Source organism: Poecile atricapillus, chromosome 2, assembly GCF_030490865.1.
Source record: "Poecile atricapillus isolate bPoeAtr1 chromosome 2, bPoeAtr1.hap1, whole genome shotgun sequence".
NCBI lineage: Eukaryota > Metazoa > Chordata > Aves > Passeriformes > Paridae > Poecile > Poecile atricapillus.
Genome location: NC_081250.1, coordinates 111,010,190 through 111,036,130, shown reverse-complemented (window position 1 = coordinate 111,036,130; position 25,941 = coordinate 111,010,190). Strand labels below are relative to the sequence as shown.

At 37.4% G+C, this 25,941-nt stretch overlaps 1 protein-coding gene across 1 annotated transcript in view; it reads right to left on the bottom strand.

The window, feature by feature from the left end:
- Positions 1-24,348, bottom strand: part of ASXL3 (ASXL transcriptional regulator 3) — a 99,965-nt gene extending 75,617 nt beyond the window's left edge. Inside the window, exons 1-2 of the mRNA XM_058833632.1 lie at positions 24,290-24,348; positions 22,391-22,473 (exon numbers count right to left, since the gene is read on the bottom strand). Of these exons, the coding sequence (XP_058689615.1) occupies positions 22,391-22,446 (56 nt within the window). The 5' untranslated portion in view covers positions 22,447-22,473; positions 24,290-24,348. The remainder of the gene's footprint in view (positions 1-22,390; positions 22,474-24,289) is intronic.
- Positions 24,349-25,941: the final 1,593 nt, after the last annotated feature.

Here is a 25,941-nt window from a genome sequence, read left to right as displayed (position 1 = left end):
GGAGTAAGAAGTGAAGATGCTTTCACAGAACAGGTTTCTTCACTCTTATTACCAAAATGCCTTTGAAGCATTAAACGTCTCTCCTTGAAAGGGAGATGTACAAATATTATTTGTACTTCTGTGAAGAATACACATAATAAACAAATACTGGAGCTTATGCCACTACCCTTAGGACCTATTTCTACTAATCCTGGGATCCTCTTGCATGAAGCAATCTCCCTCTGGGCCTTTTGTACATCTAGATACAGTCATTGTGTGCAGTGATTACAGGGCATTAACATGTACAATAAAGCACAAACTTAATAAACCTCTAGACATACATCATCATATCAAAACTAAGGTGGACAAGTGAGTGAAACTGCTAGCTGAAGGCAAACAGGACAGAAAGACAGGGGATACTGGTAAGAAAAGGTGGCTTTTTTCTTTAGGAGTTTGCCAGACTGGCTGCATTCACCCACAGTCAGTCACAAGTGACTAAATGACCACAAAGTCAAAGATGTTTCATGGAAAGCAAAGTTCTCCTGTATGGCTACACATATATTTTAATTGTAATTCACTCTCAGTAGCTAAGAGTTTGGCTCACTTTTACAAATGATGGCATTGACTTAGGCATATTTTCACCTTTTAGCTTTACTGCAGTACTATCGTATTTCTGGTGTTTTGTTTTTTTTCCTCAGGGGTAAAGATTACTAAAAACACATCTGATCCTGCCCTCTGCTCTGTGCAATGGCCTTTCACAGACATTTCAATCAGGTTTGGCATTTCCAACCTTACCTTTTGAGCACTCTGTGGTCTGAGGCCAAGGTAGATGAAGTTCTGATACTGTACAACACTGGTAATGAATCTTTTTGTCATCTAGAGCAAAATCTATTTTATCTCATGGTTCTGGCAGCCTGAGAAAACTGATGATGTCAAACTTAGTGACAATAGCCACAGTAATGTTTCAGAAGAAAACAGCAAATGGAGTTCATCCATGCTGAAAGTGGAGCTTTATTCTGACTCTACTAAAACAATAAAATGAAAAGCCCTGTGAACTAAAGTTCAGTGCAAATCTCAGTACTCCTTAAGCAAGCCAGGCTTTTTCCCTTTTTTTTTTTTTTTTTAATAATTTTCTGTCACAAGAAAGCCTTTATTTATAAAAGTTCCAGAACCTGAGTAAAATTTAAGCGTTCCTGAAAAGAATTTTATAGAGCTACTGTTACAATTTTCCCCTGAAAACATTTGTAATGTATCTGAAAACAAGATACTCTCAGTATAGCAGGTAAACTTGAGAAGAGAAAATAAAAAGCACAAAAACCCATCTTACCAATGTCACATTATATACTACAGACTGAAGGATATTAAGAATTTTTCTGAAATTCAAATACCCCTAGCCATTAGTTTTGCTGATTACCCATTGCCAGCCTTGCCTTTGAGTAGGTCTCCTTGAATACTTTGAATGTTCTGTAAAGTATGTTTGAAAACCATGACACCTCTTTAAATGATATTCACATATGGCAACAAGCATTCCTCAACCAGAAAGGAAATGAGAATACAAGTTTTATAGAGAAATGCTTACACTTCTCTGTGCTCTTTAACACCTGGGAAAACCCCAGGTTTTTCTTCTTTGTGAAGAAAAATCTCAAAGAGAGGATATATGTAAATGCATCTCTGCACTTTGAATCCTTAACATTTCATTAGATGTAGTACAAATAATACAAGAAAAAAAGCAATGCTAACAAAAAAGGGCACTTTGAACGTGTTGTTGAAAGACACAGGCAAATATTAAAGAGTACCCCTTAAAATCATTCTGAAAGAAAAGTGTTTCAGAAAGAAAATCATCCAAAAGAACAAGAAATCAGCATGTGTCAGTGGGAGTCACGACAGCTAAGGTGTCCCTTAGCTAGGTTGAAAACACCCTCCTCATTCAACACCACTTAAAAGAAACTATTTGATTTTTTTTTGTGTAACAAATTTTTTCTACTGGTTAAATAACACAGTTCTCTCTGACAGCCATTTCCTATTAAAGAATGTATTCTTTTGTCCTTTTCTCTTTTAATAAAATATTTCCTTTTAATAGTTTTCACTGATTTCATTAAAATGCAGTAGTACATTTTTCATTTTCTACTCCAATATCAATAATCACCATGAAGGACAAAACTATAAATAAAGGAAAAAAATTAATTCCTACCACATTAAAAGAATTCTGGAGTAGAGGTTAAAAAATGGCTTTCTTAAAGAAACCATGGTTTTTATATATACGATGTCTTATTTTAGTATCCGATTTCACAGACCCTTGTGGGCTTTAAATACATATGTTTAGAAAAATGAAGTAATGACTGTGCTACAGTCAAAAATGTACTAAACCCAAGAAAAACATTGCCACAAAATGTGCAATGTATAAAATGAAAAAAAACACCCCACCCTTCTAAATATTCTTGGCTTCAAGGTGGGTGAAGCTTACTCCCCAAGGAAAAAAAAATTGTTAAGGTGGAAAGTAAAGTGACTATGCTGAACAAGACATAGTCAATAATCACTGAATGCCTTTTGGCCTCTAAAACTTAATCACTCTACACAAGGGACCTGTACGAAATTATCCCAAGTTTTCTTGTTTAATTTGGCTTTTTAATTGGCCAGTCTCCATAACTTTCCCTGTTTTAAGAATATCTTGTGTGTGTGTATGTGTTACTGATATACAACTGGTTAGTCAAATGCAAAATAAAAAATACATGCCAACCCACCCCACCCCACCCACACCTCCTCACCCCCCCAAAAAAAGTTACAGCTATTTTTAAGAACATTCAGTCCCACCAAGTTTCATGCCCACAGATAATTTACACTGGTAGGAACTTCCAGAAGTTCCAGAAGTTCCAACCTTCTGCTCCAAGCAGGGCCACTTGGATCTCAGCCTTGTCCACTCAAGTTTTGTGCAATCTCCAAGAATGGAGACTTCCCTGGACAACCTTCCTCCCTCCCGTGCTTATCTGCTCTAACTGGGAAAGTATTTTTCTTAGTATCAAATCAGGATATTTCATGTTCCATTTTGTCTGCTGCCTCTCATTCTTTGCTTCTCGTGCTGTCACTATGCAATCTCCAAGAAAAGTGTGGATCTGTCTTTCCTACACGCTTCCATCAGTTAGCAGACGAGTGCCACAGGATCACCCTGAGCCTTCTATTCTGCTGTGTGAACAAGCTTCTCCTCATATGCCATATCCCCCAGCCTCCAGCCACCTTGGTGAACCCACACTGGACTCTGATGTATCAACCTCTTTCCTGGAATAGCGGGCCCAGACACAGCTCTCCAAATGTGGTCTCACAAGTGCTGAACAGAGGGGAAGGACCAGTTCGCCTGGCCTGCTGGCCACAGTCCTGCTAACACAGCCCAACATGGGCTTGCCCTGCTTTGATGCAAGGGCACACTGATGGACTAATAGCTGCCTTGTTAACCACCAGGACACCCAGGTAATTTTCTGCAAAGCTGATTCCTGCCCTATTAGCCCCCAGCCTACACCACCAGAGATTACTGTGTTCCAGATGAAGAAGTTTGCTCTTGCCTGTGTTGAATTTCACAAGGCTCCTGTTAGCACAGTTCTTTGCTGTCTAGATCTCTCTGAACAACAGCCCAGTCTTCAGTGTACCGACTGCTTTCTCTAAACCTGCTAAATGTGCACTCTGTCCCATATTCTAGGTGTTTAACAGCCGCATTACCAGTAACAGCCTCAGTATCAATGTGTGAACACCACTTAGTAACCAGTCACCAACTGGAGTTAGCACCTTTGATCAAAACACTTTGGGGCTTGAAGTCAAAGCAAATTTCCATCTACCTTATTGTCCACTTATCAAGTTCCTATGTCACCGATTTGCTGTTAAGATATTATGGGAAATTATGCCAAATGTCTTGCTGAAGTCAGTGTAAAAGATATCCACTGCTGTTGTCTCATGCACAGAACCAGTCATCTGAACATAGAAGGTGAAGAGGCTGGCTGGGCATGATTTGCCTCTTCTCACTCCTACCGGCTTTCTGCCACACCTGCTAGGTTTTTTGTGCATTATAATGAACCATTCTCATTCCCTAAGGAAGATAAAATAGCCTTGCTGGACCCTTTTGTCCATAGTTTGGCCAAGGTGAACACCAAGCTTCATACATTCAACCAGACCTTCCTTGCTCACATGTAACAAGTCCACCACCTGCATCAAGAAATTGTATTTCAGGAACATCCTGACTTGCTTGCATCCCCCACAACTACCATGGTCTGCAATAATTGCACGGCACCCAGCAGTTACTTTAAGGCCCCATCTACTTCTTGGCCAGATGGTCAGCAGCAGATGTTTACCCCAGCACTAGCTGTGTTGTTCTGCCTCAGGCTCAGTACTCATTCCAGGGCAAAGTACTGTGCACTCCCAACCCTCCCTGCATGCACTGCCCTTCTTTGTCAGCCTGCAACCCTGCATCTATGCACAGGAGCATCCTACTGTGCGCATTAGCTCTACCTGTGTTCGTAACCCTAAGGTGCTCTGAAAGTGTGCGGAGACTGCATAAAGAAAGTACATTTCTCTGATTATATTTTTCCCCAGACCCTTCCATGATGCTCCCCATGCCTTTACTTCTCTTCAAATTCCAGCAACCTTCACATTAAGTAGCTGCTTCAAAGCCCTCCAGAAAAGAAGACAGATTGTTAGCAAAGATGCCTTTGCCACGCTCCATCTCATGAATCCTGTCCCTATTCAGTATTTGTTTTTCCTCAAAGGGGATGCTACAGCTTTGCCTCTGACACCAGCCATGCAGCCAGACTTGGACTTGATGGATGTGTCCTCTGTCACCTGAGCATTTCCCTGAAGCTCGCTCAAGAAGCCTGGAAACTGCAGCAACTGCTCCTTCTCTGATTAGCTGCCTCTGCTGGAGATCTGCAACAAAGTGACAAAATATACTGCAAAAGAACAACAGGACTTCTGAGCTGCTGCACCACCCACAGAGGAAGCCCATGCAGCATCTGACAGTGGCTTCATTAACTCAGTTGCACAATGAAAAAGGGGAAAAAAGGAAGAACAAAGTGTTGCCAGAAAACCACTGTGAGCCAGGCCTAGTTCAGAAGACTGAGTAGGATTCCTGCTTTATCATGCTATACCAGGACCATAATCCTGATGCAAGTCACAGCTTCCAGCCGTACTCCTCCCCTGATTGATTAGAAGAATTTCCAGCCTTTCTTATCATCCACAGCAGGGACTTCTGTTACCACAGCTGTAATGGTTACAAGACACCACCCTGCAGTTATGGCAGCAATAGTGCATTTCTGTGCCTTTTTGTAAGGCCATAGAGCAGTTTCTGCTTTCACCAGCAAGGTTTACACCAGGACTAACACTGGACTCATGTCACGTTCTATCAGCTCTGCCACTCAAAATAGCAGCTTGAATGGCTTCCCTATAAGGCAGACCACATTTTCCTATCTCCATGACATGTTCATCCTCCCAAACCCCTTTTTTCTTTATTTAAAACTTGATTATTTCTCCCAAAAGCCATGTGAATGCTTGTGCCAGCATCCAGGGAGGTGGGCAGCCCAGAACAGGAAAAGCAGCTTGGAGAGAAACAGGATTATTCTTTCGGCTACAATATTGGTTTACAGTAACTGGAGAAGGATGGCCTCAGACTGACACAAGTGGTTCCCATTTCAGACTCCTCAGAGCAAGGCCTGTATTTCACCTTTTGTCAGCTACGGCACCGCGCTCCCTCCAGCCGCTCCCCAACCTATGCGCCAGATGCAGCTGGCTCGCCTCAGCCGTAACCCCTTGGGCTGCTGCATCTGGCGCCAGAGGACGCAGAGGAGGGGAGAGGCGGGAGTACCACCCTGCTGAGGGAAAGCAGAATTACCAAGCTTGATGGAGCCCCACACGCCAACATGTTCCTCCGCTGGAGCCTTTTGTCATGTTCCTGGCTCTCTCACCTGATTTTGGTGCAATTTCCCAGTTGCTGCCACTAAAACCAATTGCAACTAAAGTTGTAAAACTGGAAGATGGGCCTATGAACATACATCTCCTTTTACCTTCTTCCAGTAATGAAAACAAAACACAAAAGGCAATGAACAACATGCTGTTAAGACATACCCAAATTAAATTCTAAAAGGCATGTGATGTATGTCAGTGAAAACGTTTAAATTATGCCAAGATTTAACCACTTAAGGAAATAATAAAAGAGTACTGCCAAGCAAAGTACTATATAAAGAAATTTACTAAGTACTACACAGTTTAAAACTGTTCTTTATATTTTATGAGAATTATGGATTTATTTTTTCATATCAGAAATCTTTAAATCTTTAATATGTTACTGAATGTTGAGCTACCAGGCAGTAATATGACATTACTTTATTAAACAATATTTCCTCCTTAATAGAAACAACAGCATTTAAGTAAATTGTTATGCTGAACTTAAACTGAATTCCTTTTTTGTTTTTTTTTTTTACTATCAAAAATCCTATTCAGTGATCCCAATTAAACTGGTTCAGTAACTTTGCCTCTTCTTAAAAAGTGATGCATACCAACATGCTGGCCTGCCAGAGTTTACTATGCCATTTCAGCCACACCACCCACCCAAGTAATCAGTCCAAATCAGTAAGAGAGTTCTTAATGTTTATTACAATTTCTTTGGAAAAATTTACCTGGAAATAATGTATCTGTCCATTAAACAGCAATGCTGAAACCAAAGTTGAGTTATTTTAATACAGGGATTTTACCACTTGACGGAAAATAATTTTCAGGGTCTTGGTTACCACATATGAACTCCTTCTGTCAGTTAAAAATTTTAACTTTGCTGCTAAAAGCATTCAGCTATAGATTCCTCAACCACAAGTGAACTTGCTTGGACTTCATTCCTTTTCATTACTTTTTGCTCTTATCTTCTTTTTTGTCTGCTTTTCTTCAGTTCTTTCCCTTATCTTTTTCTACTCACTCTTCTATTTTTCTTCCTCACTTTTTTCTCTTTTCTCTCTCCCACTGTTCATTTTTATTCCCCTTTCTCTCTTCTTTCCTTTTCATCTTCTCTCACTCCCTTCTTTTTCTGTGTTCTGTTCTTTCTTTTCTACTTGCTTTCTTACTTTTCATTGTTTTCTCTTTTGTTTTCCTGTATTTATTTTCTATCTTTTTCTTTCTTCCTTTCCTCTCTTCTCTTTTCATTCACCCCTCTTTTCTCCTTGTTTTCTTATTTTCTCTTTTTTCAGTTTTATTTTTCTTTCTTCTTTTTCATTTCTCTTTTCCTTCCCCTTTCTTTACTTTTTTTTTCCCTTCTATCTTTATTCCTCTCATTTCTCTTTTCTTTACCTTATCACTTTTTCTTCTTTGCTTTTCCTTTCTTTCCTCCTGCGGTGAGTTTGCTTGGCCAGCAGCCAAATGCCCACCCAGCCTTTCCCTCCCCCTCCCCAACAGGAAACAGGGAGAAGAGGGGATGAAAAACCTGTGGGTTGAGATAAAGACATGGAGATTGCTTAAAAGTTACAGTAAGAGACAAAACAGAATTGATTTGATGAAAATATATTTATTGCCAATTAAAATGGATTTGGGTAGAGAGAAATAAAGACAAAACAAGAAAAAGAAAGAAAGAAATTAAAACAACAGCTTTTTTCTGATAGGGTCAACCTTCCTCCTTCATTCCCAATTCCTCTACCTTTCCCACACTGAGGGATAGGGGTTACACTCAGTCCACAGCTGCCAGCAACTCTCTGCCACTGCTTCCTCCTCACAGTTTGTCTGCTCCAGCCTGGACTCTCTGAGGGCAGATCTCCTTCAAGAAACAGCCAAATGTCCCAGCATCACATCCTCCACTGGCTGCAGTGCAGATATCTGCCCTGCTGTGGCCCTCCCAGCCTGCAAGGGATCCTCTGCTCTGGTGCCCAGAGCGCCTCCTTCCTTCCTTCCTTCTTCTCTGGCCTTGGTGTTCACATCACTGTTCCACACTCTATTTTTTACCCTCCTCTTCTGCCTGAGTGCATTTCTTAAATATGTTACCCCAGAGGCACCACTACTTCAGCCACAAGGCTGTGTCTGGCCCTGCAGCCCCACATTGCCAGAGCATTGGCATGAACACTTCTGTCTTTTCATCATCTTTTATTTCCCTTTCCTCTCACCTTTATCTTTCTACTTTCCCATATTCTGTCTTTGCTTCCTATCTCTTCTCTATTCCTTACTCTTCTGCCTTCTCTCTTTCTCTCCTACTGTCCGTACCTTCATCCTGTAACTTACTGTTCTGATAAAAGAATCATATTTGTTTTAAAGCAGAAATAGAAAATAATAATAAACCTTTTTTTATGAAGCAAGAACAATTGAAATCCCTAAATTTAATTTCAGTTTTGTCCATTTCCATTCAAAACCAACAAAAGTGCACCATATCCTATGCCTTTTTGTTCACCAAAGTTCAGGAACATCGCCACAGATTCTTTGTTCCTTCTCTCCAGTTTTCAATTAGGACATAACTTCTAACTGAAGGAATTCAGAATCTTGAAAACTAAATGTCAAATTCTGGCACAATTGTGCAGAAGCCACATGTTTATTTTTAACATCCAAAACATTGCAACCAATCAAAAAAAGAGAAAAAAGAGAAACCTAGGACATAAAAGAACAACCTATTTCTACACCTGCAATTCACATTCAATTGAAAAAGAATAAATTTTAAAGTCTGTCATGTAATGTGAGAGAATAAATTAATAAAAAGAATAATTCCTTTCCTTACAGAAGGTTTTTCTCTTTTTTTGTACTTGAAGAGTCAATCAAAACTTGAGAATGTTTTACTCAATCACCAAAACAGGCAGAAAAATCAAACTGATACAAAGAGTAACGAAGCTGGGAGTAATCATGAATAAAATTAGATCTGAACCAGATTATTGTTTTCTAGTAATACTTATTCCTAGAAAAATGGTTGTATAAGTAGGACCATACTTTTACCCTAAACATTAAAATAAATATAACTACTACAACTTTGCTGACTAATATATGCCAATTATGTGCATAAAATATATTTGTGAAGAGCCCTTGCCTGTAAGAAAAGCCTAAACACAGAATGGGCAACCATAGTACACCCTGTGCCTTTAAAAATACAGCAATGTATGATTTATTGTATTGTGTCAAATTAAAATATTTGAATTGATGTGAAATGTTTAAGTTATACTTGTAGTACGTAAGGGAGTTTAACTTGGCAAAACAGCATAGTAAAACTTTTTTTCCTTCCCTCAAAGGACCAAGCAGATATTTTATTTTGTGTTTTAACTTATGCCAGCTGTTGCAAATTAGTCTATTAGTAGATTTCCTTATTATTCTTTGACTTAAGACAGCTCCTTAAGTCTGGAACTGGGAAACTTAAGTTTCTATTTAACTTATAAATAGAAGTCAATCTAATTTCAAAATGTCACATACAATGTTCTCAAATTATAACAAAAGAGACCATCAAATATTTTTCGAAAATATAGCATTGATAACAAAAATAAAAGTTTCAAACTAGCCATTTTTGATAGCCACATCATTCCACCTGAAAGGAAGCTTGCTGAAGTCTTTATTAAAGTCCCTTTGAATGAAGGAGCCGAGCCACACATGCCAAAGAAACTTAAATAATGCGGATCACAAAAAACAATTCAGTCGTAGGCCAAAATTGCTTTCTGTTTTCAATACAAATTGAATGAGAAGTAGAATATTAAATTAATTGACAGTATCAATCATGTCATTAATTGTTGGATTGTAGTTTGGGCACAAATAATCCTAGTTTATATAGTTCAGTATATCATTTAACTGAATGGTATTTTGATGCAATAGATTACATTTCTATCAGCTACCAGTACAAACAGAGAAAGGTCAATGACTGGACTGAGTTTAGTGGTGTTGCCTTTGGATGAAGGGGAGAGACAGTTAGGAGTACAAATATACTTTGAAACCACTGAATTTTCACTGGCCAAGGAAAGATTCCCTGATAGAAAACAAGCAGTCTTAAACAAAACAAAGTAATAAATAAAAGCGAAAAAAAAAAACTCCTGCTTGTCATATATTCTTTAAGGTATCTTCTCAAAAAACCTCCTTACTATCAATTATGGGTCATAGATTTTTTTTTTCCTTTGCAATGACTATAGAGGACATGTTATTTTTTATACAATGATTTCTTGTTTGATGATGCTTACCTAAAATATTTAGAAGTCTAGAAAACAAAAACTCCAGTTGTATTAGTAATATCAAAAAAAAAAAAAAAGAACGGAAGGAATAGCAAGAATTAGGGGCCATTTACAAGAGAGAATAGTTGTCTGGATCCCACACTTGTTTTATTTTATTTGTTAATTAAATATATAAGTGTGCCAGTGAATCTCTGTGGATTCTGACAGCAAATAACTGTATCTTAAGGAACCTCACTGAAACATTAATGATGCAGCAGTAGCTATGAATGCTGCAAGATCCTAAATAGGGCAAATCAGCTACATGCACGTTTTTTTCTTGCTGGGAGGTAGTACTTACTGAAAAGAGTTACTATACCCATTTTCCTTTCCTCATATTACAAATACAATGAAAACCAAAGGAAATGAGGGAGAAATCAACTTGTCCTCTTTTAGCTATTGAGGGCAAAACAGTTCTTGAGGATCATTTGAGCTCTTTCCCATACTTAGCTCTTGGAATAACTGAGCAAAGGATGTATTTGATTATAATTTTGTGAATGTAATGTGTCTGTAGGTGTTATTTATATGCTCAAGCCCATAAAACACAATTTCATACATGCAGTTTTTAAGTTCTTTTATTTATACTTTCCTTTGAGATATACATTTTGGTCCCCAGTTCTCTTTTAATATTGTAAATATCTGTCAGCCACACAATGACTTGTTCTAGCATACAGCTATCATAAAACAGACTTGATGACAAATGCAGAGTTCATTGGGATTATGAATAGAAGACAGCTTTCTAAACTGCTGAAAGAAAAATCAGATCTTGAATAAAACATTTTTACTTCACATGACAGTACATAAGCAAGCAAAATATGTTCAGGCACTTTTTAAATTCTGTTTTGAAATTACAAGGATGAACGTAATTTAATTTCACAGTAATTAAGACTATCTATGAGACTTGAATAAAATGGAATTGCTATGAGTTAGCCTTACAAAGAAAAGAAATTCATGTATGTAAAGAATTTTCTGGATAGTTATACCTGATCTTTTTCATTGTGCTGACAGTGAAATTCTGAGGCTTTTTTGGGGATTGATTCTATAAACATGTACTACAAAATTTTAAATTAAATGTGCCAGTGCATAGACATCAATCTTCCTAACAGAGAACTAGTAAATTTCTCAGCTCGTGCAATATGAGGAGCAAAACAAAAACCCAACCCCCCCAAAAAAAATCCCACCAAAACCAACCAAAAACCCAAACCAACAAAACAAAATACAAACAAAAAACCTAACCCCTCCAAAACAAACAAAAACCAAAACAACAACAACAACAAAAAAAAAAAAACCACCAAAAAAAATACAACCCCCCAAAAAATACCTCACAGATTTTTCTGTTTTTTCCCCTACAGCTAAGGAATGGTTTAATTACAGGTAGACTGAAACATACACACCCATATCTTTATAGAAACATAAAGACATCCACAGCAAACTGTTCCAGAGAAATAAATTATTACTAGAAAATGATGCTTTCATAGAAAGCCTGACAATGTTTTCTTCTTTCACATTCAAGTAAAACAGATTTAATTCAGTCTGCCAGAAATGGCTATGCTTCTGCTCTGTGAAAAATATGCTAATGATGAAAATAAGGACTTGACAATTTACTGAATACTAAGCGGAAAATCTGTAATGAATTGCCTGTGTTGTAGTGTTCAGTTTAGTCTCTTTTTTTTCCCCTCAGTTGCTATGGAATACTAGAAATAGCATAAAGAAGATTATACTATTTTGTGGGATGTTGTGCATGTCCCTTAAGACAGAATGCTTAGAAATAAAGACAAAAGTCAGCTGTGGGATAAATGAAATTCAAAGCAGTAATAAATAAAAGGCTTAAATACTAACTTTTCAATGCAAAAGGGAAATACAGAGAACAAAACAAATGCCAAAAAAATTCAAGCCCAACAAATAAATCTCAATCAGCAACTAGCAAGTTGAAACCTAGAGTAATTCATTTTACACCTGCAAGGAAAAGCAGCTTCTTAGGTTACTTGTATAGTGCAACAAAAGCTCATAAATCCATTAAATGCAGGCATGTCTTCAAGTTCTCAGCCAGACTTCAATTTTCAATGCAGGTTTTAAGACTTCAACAGATTAAACTCTTCTCCTAAGCATATTTTACCGGAGTGTACATTCAAAAGGTGACTCCTTCTAGCTGTCTGTATCCTTATGTGTTTGCAATTTTTATATATATGGCTGGTCCTGACAAGCTTATGTGTTGAATTGCATTTGTCCAAAAACTACCTGAAATAAATCCAGTAGATTAGTCTTGCCTTTTCCAAACACAAGAGAGCTGAGCAAGGTTACTGGCTACTCAGCAAGATTCTTACATTTTGCCCCTAGCCAGCATCAGTTATATCTGTTATATCAACTGCACTGATATTAAGCTCTCTTCCTCCTGATTTTTATTTCAAAACCACTGGCTTATTATCTCAGTACTTTAGTGTTACTATGTGGTAGATCTTCAGGACAATGTTGGAAAGAAAAACACATTCAACTTTCAGTTTCCCTATAATATTTTTGAAAATTTTGTGTCTGGACAACAATGGACAACTATTATTTGAAAGCTCTTCAATGTCCTTGCTTCTCTTAAAGTGATGCCGGCAAAACAATCCAATTAAGGCTGTAAAATCAGGGAATGCATTTAATCTACCTATCATAATCCCAATGAACTCTACCTTTCACATATTCAGGCTTACACAACTGCAGTCGGACTTTGAAAAGAGGAAAGAAAACAGGCTGCAGATTGGAAAAACTGCATCTCTTCAGTCATTTTTTTAAAAAATTGAGGCTTAATGCACTACACTATAGGAAACATACTACACACACAGAGAACAAAATAACCACTAAACCAAATAAAACTTCTTCCCCAAACAAGTAAACCAACCCTAAAACTTTCACTTCTGGGAGGATGGATTGAAGATATGGTGAAACTTTCCTGACATAACTTCAGAGAGTATCTGATTGTTTTGACTGTGTTTAGGTCTCTTAGATATCTTTATTTAATTTCTATTTTTGAAAGAGACACTATTTTAAATGCAGAATTACTCTTCAAAATATCAAAATACTAAAGAGAAAAAGATCTGTAGCATACAGTACAGTTACACTGTCTTGGAGAAATATGAGAAGACAGATAGGACACAATATACTCTTTTGATAACACAAATTTAGAAATAGATGGTTTCTCTTTTCATCAGCCATAACTGCATCATTGCTTTTAAGTCTTGTTCCATAGTAGTCTACACTGAGAGACACAATATAGGAAAAAGGCAATGCAACTTAAATTCTTGCATTAAACATAAAAAATACATTGCTACAGGAATCACTTCACTATGAAAAAGCAACACAGGAATTGTTGACAAATTTACATTACTTAGTCACAGCTGATGTACACCTCATACTTCAAAATAAAACAACCTTTAATTGGAAGTGATATCATGACTGCACAAAAGTAGTAAATCTCTTAAGATCTGCACTCCTGTACATTATTTGTTACATTTAAGTTGCTGGATTTCCACTTGTATTAAAAAAAGGAGTATCTTTAACATTAAATTAATGGAGGTCTTAATTTCAGAATATTAGGCTGTGATATGGAAGACCTGGGTGCGCTTAAACATGAAAACTTTTTGTAACTGGTTCTTTAGAACTTGAAGTGCTTATCACATCACAAAATCTAACTATCATAATTTTTCCTATTACAGGTAAAAAAAATAAACTTTAAAGTTTTTAAAATATCCTCTGAATTACTATAACTTGAATATTTAACAATCGTACAGGTCACTCTCCCCTTACCAGGATAGCATTAACCAAAAAAAAAAAAAAAAGCTTCATAAAGTGCTTAATACACAGTTTAAGCTTGTGTGGAAGGAGTAGAAACCTAAATAGCACAAGTAAAATAAAAATAGTTTAATAGCACCTAGGAGACAAGTGTGTCACACAGACTAGATCCCTGTTTTCCCAGTCTTTGCAGATACATTTTGCAGAACTGTTAATAGATGGAAAGCAAAAAGGTTTATGGCAGATCTTCAAAAAATATTTAAAAAAAAAATCAAGCAGGACTATTTCCTAGAATTTACATGAAGGAAGGAAAGCTGGTTACCAAGTATGTTTTAGCACCCAAATACAGAAGAATATTGTACCAAATGGAAAACAGAAGTCCTGAACACTAAATGGGCAAAAATGCATATGGAAAAGTAACAGCAACATGCTAATCTTATAGAAAAGAGAATGAACTGTTCTAAAATCTCAGTTAACCCAAGAATGCAGGAACAAACTTCAACATGATGACAAATCAAGGGCTAAGTACAAAAGAGGAAACCATATGAACTTTTCCAAACCATCAGTTGAAGGTCCCAGACACAGCAAAAAATAGAGCTGTTCTATTTTCTCATAATCGGTCCTGAAACCAAACTAAGGACGAATGCTTGATTGGCCCCAAGTCAGAACAAGAAATAAATAATGGGATGTTTACAAGTAACACTTGATAAAATTTCGGGCACTTGGAAAGGAGTTTGAGTCCACAAAGAAAGGGAGAGAGGATGACAGCAGATCAGGGTAACTGGAGACCATGGGGTGGGTGACCCTGTATGAGAAAGCAGGAAGATTCATCTTGCAGAAATTCGTGGGACACTGAACTGCGTATAGATGGGAACTAGTAGATACTGCACAGGCAGCACCAATTTAATGGATGAGACATTGGGAGTGATGGAGACAAAGACCAGTTTATAGTCTCAGTTCTACATTTAGCTTTGATAAATATTACTTAGCTTCTGTCTCCACTGTCTTTTTACATATGCTCAATTAATACTCTTATCAGTAAGAACAGTATCCTCCAAAGTATTCTGTGACATACGTAAAAGCTATTTACAATTTAAGCTATGTCATTGATCATCTGAAACTCAAAATTAAATTCACACCTTAATTATAAAGATAATCTTCATAAGAACCACTGACATGCAGACTGATTTTACTGGACTGTTTATTAAAGTCCCTAGACAGAGACTCCACTGTCCTGTGAAGGAAAGAAAAGCAGCGCTAAAACAAATAAAACTCTCCAGCTAATTTCTAAATTACTAAAATATGGAGAAAAAATTAGGATAATGGTGGCTCAGGAAAAAAAAATTACATTCCATGTAGCTAAATGTCTTATATTGAAATATAGGTATATCTTATATATAATGGAAGACTTACCATCACTAAAAATTTTTCCATCTTCGCAATTTACTGAGGGAAAACATTTGAGGTTTTATTATTTTACATCTGTTCTACATCTCACTCAAAACCAGTTTTCCAAATCAATACAAAGGTGGGATTACTGCTTAGATATAGGCAAGCTTTAAACAGTAGGGTAATCACAATGCAGCAATATGCAATCAAGAATTCACAACCCTGATCTTGGGCTTGAGTTAATACCTTAGCTGTTCTAGGGCTACATAACTACCAAAAACCAAAATAATTATTACAGAGGTGACAGAGGTGTGATTATGCAAGTTACAGTTCCAGTGCTGGAATGCAATATAGAAAACCCACCGGTTTTTACCAGGTTAAACTGCACGACGCACAACAATGCTGGGAATTGTCTAGGCAAGAATGAGCAAGCCTGAGATTTTCAGCTGCCAAATTGTTGCTATCAGAACTGCCTACCAAATTAGGTGGTCTGTTGTTACACTGGAAAGAACAGCATTTCAAAGACAAGTCTGAAGTGAATTTATGCAGAAAGACAGGTTGTACTGAAAGTTTGTTTCTTTCACTGCTCTACAGCCAAAAGCCACATCTTTAGAAGCATGAAAATCAACCTAATAGTGCCAGGCAAAAGAATCTGAATAGCTTTCTCCCTCTCTTCTCATCACAGTTTCCTTTCAGTCCATTGCAGGGAATAACTATTTTCAGACAAAACAATACACTCGCTTCAGCTGAAGAGGCTCCCAAATAAATTCTATCAGACATATACAACCACAGAAGCCTCCTAACTGTCTGTGCTCTTCCGTTGGCAACCACAGCCTTAAGACAAAAACTGTGGTTCTTTCAATTAAATTTTTAGAGTATTTTTGGTAAATGCAGGGCAGTTAGCATTTTTTTCTTTCTTAAGTGAAGGATAAAAACTGTGACTTAATAACTATGAATTACAATGACATCTTGAAACGACTTTATAAGGAAAGTAAAAAATTCTCTGTCTTTATGCACACAATAAAACAAGGAACCTGAAAATGATAAACAACAGAAGACAGTTGCCAGCTCATTTAGCTTATTTACAGAAACAGCAGCATTCAGAAGGGATTTTTTTTTTTAAGTCAATAGCTCTAAGGATGAAGTATGCAAAAGCTTAAAGAGACACTGTCAAAAAGATCAAAGGATTCACAAAGTGATGGTAATATTTTCAGGAGTCCCCTCTAACTTCAAAGCTAAAGACAGACCTTGCATGGATCATGTGTTTTATTCTATTGATGACTCCACTCTGCAGTTCAAAGTAGGTTTAATTCTAGCTAACCCACTAGTTTCATATTTTTGCACAAAGACTGTAAATCTAGTAAGAGTGTCTTTGAGATTTATTAGGGTCATACTTTGGTCTGCTTTCCTAGGCTCAGAAGACTTAATGTGTTATGATATCATTCATGATAAATATTATCAACACAGTGGAGTGCAGAAGAAACAGCACTATTGCCAGTGCCAGTGGCAAACATCTCTTAGTCTTCTGAAAGACTACTGTCACAACAATAAATCAATAGATAGCTTAGTCTTGCAAAGAAAAAGGTAAAGTATGCAGAGGAAAAAACAGAGGAGGAGATCTGACTGATGCTCTGATTCCCATAGTTGAAATTAAGAACCACAAAGAAACATCAAGAGAAAGAAGTTTAAGATTCCTACTGGAAAATGGAAAACAGAGTGAGACAAAGCAACTTTTAAAAAAACTCTTCTATGAATTACCTGAACAGAATAATGCCATGGTCAAGTTAGTTGACCATACAGAAGTCAATTACTCCAGCTGAATAGCAAAAACACTATGAAATTATCCCAATCCAGCATTCACAGTCCTGAGTCTAATGGAGAAGGAAAGCAAATAGCTAGCATAGCTGTGGGCTGAAGTTGTACTCCAAGAAATTAAGCAGCTTGTCCCATTTTGAAAGTTTATTGGCTTTTAACTTGTACTGAGAGCCTTTGGCTTTAATCTTATCCAGACAAGTCAATTTCCCAGCCTCACCATGCAAAAGAGAAAGGGAACTACAGAAAGCCAAGACATAATCTAGGCTTATTAGCATCAAAGATTTATCAGAGTTTGGCTGGATATTCTCCCCTAGGACTCAAACAATGTGTATGGCCCAAGTACTGAAAACTGTTCTAGAAAAATTCATAGAAAAACTTGGATCAAAGGATATACTAGTTCATTTCCGTAGTTCAAGGCAGGATCAACCAAATCTATATAATTCCTGACAGACACATCGCTACACTGGGTTGTGGTAAGACCTACCAACATCTCTTCCATGGCTCGTGACAGTAATTAATGATTCCTGTTAAAAAAAAAAAAAACAACACACTTTGTACTTTCTAATTGGCATCTTCTCTTTCTACAGTTTAAAGGCCTTATTCTTGTTCTGTCCATAACAGACATTCAAGATAACTTACTCATTCACTCTTTTTCTATCTTTTGTGTTGCTGAAGATTTACTATGGCTATACTCAGTCTTCTCTTCCTCAATCCAAACAACTAAAATTCATACCAGCTCTGCCTTATTTTTATCTCCCTAATAATTTTAAGTGGTCTTCAATTGGTCCTATTCCTCACAAAGGTGCAATGCTCCAAACAGAATGGAAGAGATAGCTTACTTCTGCTGGTTCTACAGGCAATTTCCAGGTAATGACAAAGAAGGACAAAATCAAGAGAAAAGAGACAGGGACAGAAAAGCATCTGGCAAATTTCTGGAACTTTACTAGGTTGACTTGAACCCGTGGGGAAAAAGCAGCTAAAACACTGAGTGTTCATGAAGGGATGATTCTTCATTTTTAGGAAAAAAAGGAAGAATACAAAGAGAAGAAAAAGGGCTTCAGGAAATTAAACTTCAGCAAGCTCACCCACACAACATGCAAAAAGAAATTTCTGTAAGCATACCAGCAGAGAGGAAACTGACTTGCTCTTCCAAGAAGGGGTTGGCACTCAGTACTTACACTCAAAGCACAGGAGTTTTAATGCCCAATCAGAAACATGACTATGATTAGACAGCTGCTCAAACCAACACCAGAAGCATGGGAAAATTGATTAGACGATAATTAAATAAATTAGGTATTCTCACATCAGTCAAATGTACTGACATTCACCATAGGTAATTACAGCTGACTGGATCAGCCTCAGAATTATCAGTAATAATTTTTGAGAATTTGTAGAGGATATCAGTGATTCCAAAAGAATGGAAAACACTCAGTAATTAGCTTAAAAAAAAAATAAAAAAAGACAGGTCCAAAGAAGTAGAGACACAGCAACTGAATTTCAATTCCCCCAAAATACAGAATAAAAATTTTTTGGAAGTATTTGGCAGATAAGAAGTTCAGTAATATATACTGCTGAGTACATGTTATGGGTATAAGAAGTTGAGTAATGTATATGTCAAGAACTTCCAATCTATCATAATATTCTTTGTGACATTGCAGCAGACTCTGTAGCTGGAGAAGCAGCAGTAGGTATCATATAGCCCAACCTAGAAAGTTTTTGGTCACTGTTTCCCATAGACTTCCATAAGCAAAGAGAAATATAATGCTACAAAAGAAAACAAGTTCTACTTAGCAGATGACAACTAAAGCTTGTAAAAGCTGTGTGCATGCTGGATTACAAGAGTATATCGTTAAAGTAATTTCATTGAATTTGATAAACAGTCTGCAGAAGACCTAAATACAATTCAGCATGGGAAATTTTAGATCTTAACAAGAATAAGTAACAAAAGAAATGCAAGATTGAGAACAACTAGTGAGGCAGCAGCACAGGGGAAAAGGAGCACTGAGGCGAGAGTGGATCATACTCTGACTAGTAGTCTGTGTCACACTAGCAAAATCAGCAAAAGCTCATGTTATGGTATATAGATAGCAGGTGGTGAGCCTTGAAATTTACAGCAGGATGGGGAAATGTTTTCAGGACAGAAAACCCAGCGTACTGTGCCCTGAAGTGAACTGCTGTCTGTTTTCCTTGTAAAGAGATTTCAGTGTCCAGGTTTGTTGGTCTTCACCATCAGCAAAGGCACAAATGTTAAGCAAATACTTCTCCCTCCCCACCATCAGGCACAGTAGAAGGCCATATATTTTCAATATCCCTGAAAGGTTTGCCTTAAATTTTTTACTCCTACTGGGTAGCAGAACTGCCTGCCTGCTGACCAACCAACCAAACAACCAGCATAACAGGAAAGATATTTAAGAAAAAAAAAAAAGAGTTGTTTCTTCCCCAAGATGTAAAAAACTCTCACAGGGTATATCAGCAGAGTTTTTTGGTTTATTTTCTAACATATATCTGCTTTGTAAATTTGGAATTTAATCCTTTTGTATTTAGTTATATGAGTAATACAAAAATAAGCATGCAACTTGATGTCTTTATGGCAAAAAAAAAAAAAAAAGAAAAAGAGGCTGAATAGTCACGGTGTTTTTTTAAAGATTACACATAATGACAATGAGATGGCTGAAAATCATACATTATTCTTTCAGATTTACTATCACAGCAAAAAGCTTTTGATTAATTAATGCTACAATATATATGAAAAATTACTAAAACAATTAACCTCATTCATCTATAAATGGAAGAGTAGAGAGGAGAGATTTTTAAGAACTTAATGTAGAATTGCCAAGGTTCTACTGACAATGACAATCTGTATAAAGGAATAAGTAAAATGTATTAGAGTAGTAATATATTCCTGGCACAAGTTCAGACTTGGAAGAATATACAAATCGATACAGAATAAAATATGGTAGTGCCATTCTGCTGCTTATGGCCAGGTGACTGCACATCATAAATTTACATCCTTTGCTCATCTTAGCTGGCTGCAGCAGAGACCAGGAAAGACCATCTTTAGTAACAGCAAAAGCACCAACTGGCAGGAAGGTACTGAAAGAAATTGCAGAGCTGGATGAAGCAAGCAGAAGACTCTAAATTCAAGTACTATGAAAACCAAACATTACTTACATGCTGAGGCCCAACCAACAAATCTGTGTATAAAGTCAAACCCCTTATTGGATCCTATTATGAGTTAGGCACGCAGGTAACTCTGAAAGTTTGTCCCTAATCAATATTAAAATGCAGCAGAAACACAACTTTTACATTAAATCAGCAGTTAAATGAAAATCCAGATACTTATAAATCAATACAGATTCAACATTTTAAAATTTTAAATTTAATTTTAAAATTGCACAATTTAGAATGTTTAGGCTAAGGAGTTAAGGATGAAAAAGTTTCAAGTATAAAGAACATTGAATTTTATCCTTCTCAGTTTTGTAGAACTCATGACCACATACACCATCCTGCAACCTAGTACACCATCACATACACCTGCAAAAACCATGAATAACAATCAGAATGAATCTGAATTTTTTTCCTATTTCTCTGTAATTCTCAGTTTCCTAGTAACTGAAGAAATGAAAGATCATCTAGTTTGGAACCTCTTCAAAGGAATCTTTCTCTTACTATTCATTCTGCAGCAATTAAAAAGGGCTTTCACTTCTTCTATATTTTAAATATAAAACATTGCCTTCATTCCTTTCCATATGTTTTTCACTCAAAATTTTATTCATCCACTGATCGCAAAAACAAGAATTTTTAAAATTACAAAGAAATGCTATTAGCAGGCATTAGAGCCCCCCACGCAATTGTCTCATATCACAAGACATAAGAAGAAAGGATTTCATTCACTGCTGTGAGAAACAGTATCTTAATAGAACAGATTTTCAAAACTGTGTTTTCTTGCATTTTTGTTATTGTTGTATGCAAATCACTGCAGTATAACACATGTTTGGACATTCATTTTCAAAAGTTTTCAGCCCCTTGTTTCCTTGGAATCATTGCCAAATATACTCAAAGCAATTTCTCGACAGGAACTAAAGCACTTTAAATCCGTAAAAGATGGCAAATTCAGTTTTACTTTCCATATCATCTCTTTTGCAATTTTATCAAAATATAGCTATTATGAGCATGTTATGAGGCTGCCAAAAAAGAAGTGCATGGCTATGCTGTGCAAACAATCACACAGATTGTGTTCTGTTCTGTTTCCTAGGAACAACAGTGAATTCAGTAAAAATATGTCCCATGGTTACTTCTGGTTCACCTTTACCTGGACTTTGAAGTTCTCTTGCTCTGAACCTTAAGTTCCACACTGGAAGAACATAGTTAAAATAAAAGCACATCTCCCTGTGCTTTGAGATAGCAACAAGTACTAATTTATTAAAACAAAAAATTTTACTATAATTTTTGAAGAGGCAATTGGATCTTCTAGGAGACCCCCACCAGCCAACCATTTTTTCCTTATTTTCACTTCCTGCCCAAGTTTGCACTTGAAGGTCACTAGAGGACCTAGCAAGTAGACAGTCACCTTTGAGAAATAAAAAGCTGCATGTACATCTGAACCACACAGCAATGGAAGAAAACTAATTGATTTCCATAGTCTCTAGACAGCACATCTATCCTCTAAAAGGGTAATTATTAACACTTGAATCTACACCCAAAGTATGCTGTTATCAAGCAAGTTGAGTTTCTGTATCAGTGACTGCATCCATGCTCTGCAGACACAGACTAGCTCCCAGTGTCCAAACCTCCCTCTCCTATTCCCAGTCCTTCATCAGCACAATCTCTGTCACCACAGGCAACACCAGCAAGTCCTAAGTGATTTAATTGCCAGACCATAAACCCAAGTGAGAAGTGCACCAAGTTCATCTTGCACTTTCTCCATGCACTCAGTGGCAGGGGCAACCCAGCCGATGAAGGACCCTTCAGTCCTTAAGCAAAAACGAGACGTAGCACTGCGCTGTCTGAGCAAATGACATTGTCTTTCTAAAGACAGGCCACTGGACTGGAGCTGGCCCACAGACTTCTTTGGTAAGATACAGAGTTAAGACAGTCACCAGCCCTTTTAAAAGCCTTGATCTAACAATCAAAACCCGTGAACTGTATTTCCCACTTTGACACTGGAAATCAATGAAGCCAGCACTTGAAGTTTTGTAGATTATACACCATTCCTCGATTGTTTTCACAGAGATAGCAGAAATACAGAACATATAAACACTGACCTTGTTTCTTTTAATCCTTCTTTCTGAATGACTTCCAGTATTTGTTTGGCAGTCATTGGTGAGTTCGGATACTTTTCCAACGCCTAAAAAGAAATAATAAATGTAAGTGACAAGGCACAGCTGTCCTGTGAATCTGAAAGGTTACATGATCATGCAGTTTTTATGCAGTCATTTGCAAAAGGCAGGGAATGATATTGTTGAGACTGGAGTCCTCTGTCTGTTGGAAGGCCTGATACAACCCAGGAAACTGCAGCAAGGAAAAGATTTAGTTGCTGCTTTTGTACATCATCTGCTACATCTGCCTGGGAAAACTCTTACCAGGTTACAAATAAAAGAGTTGGAATACACAACTGGTTTTATGACACAGCAACAGATTTTCATTCAGGCATGAGGGGAAATACATAAAACACGAGAGCCAAAGGGAAAAAAAATAAATAAAAAAAACCCACTAGCACTTTCTTTGACTTTTATTACCTTAGAATACTTTGAGGTCATTTGACTATTCTACACTTTGCTTTGCCACGACCTCAGAGAAAAATTGGCTAAAACCTTCCATTTGTAGACCAGGAACTACTGTAAGAATTGACACAGTGGGGTTAAAATTTTAAAATGCCTTTTTATTCTAAAAACGATGAAAAATGAATCAGTCAGAACAGTCACAGCACACAAGATGCTACATGACAGAGTGCAGTATATTTTTCCAGTTCAGCTCAGTTTTCCACTCCTTTGCCTTTTCCAATTGAGCCCAAAGTAACTCAGTCCTCTTTACAGATAGAACCATCTTGTAAGAATTTTTCTGATTTTCCACTTCCTTTTTGTCCCCATCAGTTTTATGCTGTTAAACAAACAGCCACTCTTTTGCTCCTGTAAAATGCCAGACTGACAGCCCTGGAAAACGAAACCCTTCAATCAGCAGTAAAAGGTGCGGCACAGGCCACAGCAATCAAGCTTCCCAGAGCATCTTGCCAACATATCTCAGCCAAAACTCGCATTTCTACCCTCTGTAACTATGAAATCAGTTTGGTCTAATTCAAATCATCCTGAGCTTCTCTGCAGTAGTTAGCAAATAATGTCAATTGTGAAAGCAGCTACCACTATGTGGATACCTGCCCACTAGGAACTAGAGACACCACCAGATCATATCACACAAGTCAAACTGTGAAGGGTGCTGGCCAGCGCTGTAATTCAGCAGCTCACCTAAAACCAAAGACTACCTATTCACTACATCTTGACCAGCTCAGCCCTTTTCTGCCATTTTACTGCTCTGATTTCCTGCCTGTTCTCTTTCACAGCCAAAACGCAGTTTACCAAATCCTTCAATCCTTTATTACATATGAGCTTTGTATCCTTTATCTTTCAGTTCCACAAAGGAAAAGGTATAGGTGAAAGTTGCACTAGAAAGGTCAGGGAGCTGAACTGAGCTTATCTTGTGTACATCAATAGGCAAGATTCAAAAGGGACCCATCAGGAAAAGAAAACCAAAAGGTAATTTGAAAGGAGAAAGAAGAGAAGGTTGGAAAGAGTAAAAGTAGAGCAATGAGTAAAGACAGAAGAAACTGTGCAGGGCTGGGAAAAGGGCCATTGCACACAAGGGAAGAGAAATGATATGATGTATTAGTGACAGAACAACAATGACACATTGGAAAAATGACAATGCGTATAAAGAGCAAGACTAGGATGAGAAAAGATTAATGGTGTGCAGAGACAAAAATGGAAACTTTAACCTTCAGAAAGAAGACAAAGTACAAGGTAAAATGAGAATACACCAAAATAAAGGGAAAAGAGAACCAAACTGGGAACATTCCAGAGGGCAAACTGGAAAGGACAGGAGAGGATGCTACACTGTACTGGACACGGCTATGAAGGAAACTGTGTGCACTTGAAAGCGGGGTTACTCACTGTGGAGGATTCCCTGTTTCTCTTCCTGAGTACAGTCCCCTCAGCACACCTGGGCAGCTCCTCCCTGCAATTGAGAAAATTTGGGTAGCCCTGTCCCCTTCTCTACGACATCACATCCTACTCTATAAAGTTAGTAAAAGTGCCAAGTATTACCATGAGAGTTTGACAATAATGAGAAAGAAAAAAATAAAGCTAAGCAAACATCAGAAGTCACCCTGTCCTGGACAATGGGAGAAGGGAGAGCAGTTTGTGCTGAGGAAGCTGCACTGAACTGGTTGTGGAAACAATGGCCAGACATACGGATACGGAAGATCATCTTCATCAAGCAACAATGAAACCGACAAGTAGGATGCATAACGCCACTACAGAAACTTCAATTAAACCCACAGGGCAGATTTCAAATACCACAGTATGAAGTGAACACATTCAGGGTATAATGACAAATTGAAATGCAGACTGTTAGGCTGGAGTAAATAATTGCCCATTGTGCGGATTTGCTTTGCACTGGACAGGTAGCGTGGGCTGCAGTTCATACACCCCACAGATTCAGTTCTGTTCATCTAACCCTTTAAACCCTGTTATTTAAAGAACTGTTCATACCCTAACTGAAAAGCATAAATTCTCCAATTTAAACACTGCTTAAGTCAAAAATCCTGTTATTATGTACATGATTAAGTTTTCTTTATCATAACAAGGATTAAGTAGCTGAGAACCTTAGTTACCATGCATTTTTTCTGCCCCTCCCACCATACTGTCCATCCTCATCGATGCTCCTCCCCTCCTCCCAGTTTTAGCCTAATCATTTATCACAATAAGAATACAAAAATAATTACCTGCAAAAACCATTCAATGATAATATAATTTTCTTCCCTCACTTATGGAAAAGAGCATCAGAGTATTATTTAAGATTCTGTGAGCTAATTGATACATTGAACTGTTAATTACTCTAGTATCTCTTGCCTCTGTATCTTACCACTAACACTGCTAAAGCCTGCAATTCCTTTTGCATTTCTCAGACTTTTAAAAATAATATTAGAAATTCAAGCTGAATTAACTAACTGTGCCTTAAGGCAAACAACATATTAAAATGCAGAAGGAATAGTTAAGTCATAGGCTTCATGGTCAGACATAGTAATGCATATCAGGGGAAAAAACTCTATTTTGTTTTAAATATCTTTCTTCTTCCTCCCACTCCATCCACCAACACGCGTATCATATATGGGCAGTGACTAATAATGCTGAAATTAAAGCACATCAAAGCACTGTCATGAAGAACATGAGTGGTTCAATACATTTTGTTAAGGAGGACAATGGCAGAAGAATGGTTTGCACTGACTGCAGCCTCTATCACAGAGGATCAGATATGCTCTATTTATTCCTGCCATTCAACCATAGCCTTAAAAAGGGACAGCCGCTAAATAACTGGGACATTTAATGTGATACCCATCAGGACAATCAGAAAGAGAACAGAAGTAGTCACTGCACAGAACACATTCTTGGTGTTCATTCAAACCCCGGTTAACAGCTCAAGGAGAAGGCTCAGATCACACCAAGTACAGTGGAAATCAAACCTCCCAACAAACGGTAGCAGACTCACAAATTGTAGTATTTGTGTCACCTACAGGTATCAACTCACAACTCAGAGACATTAA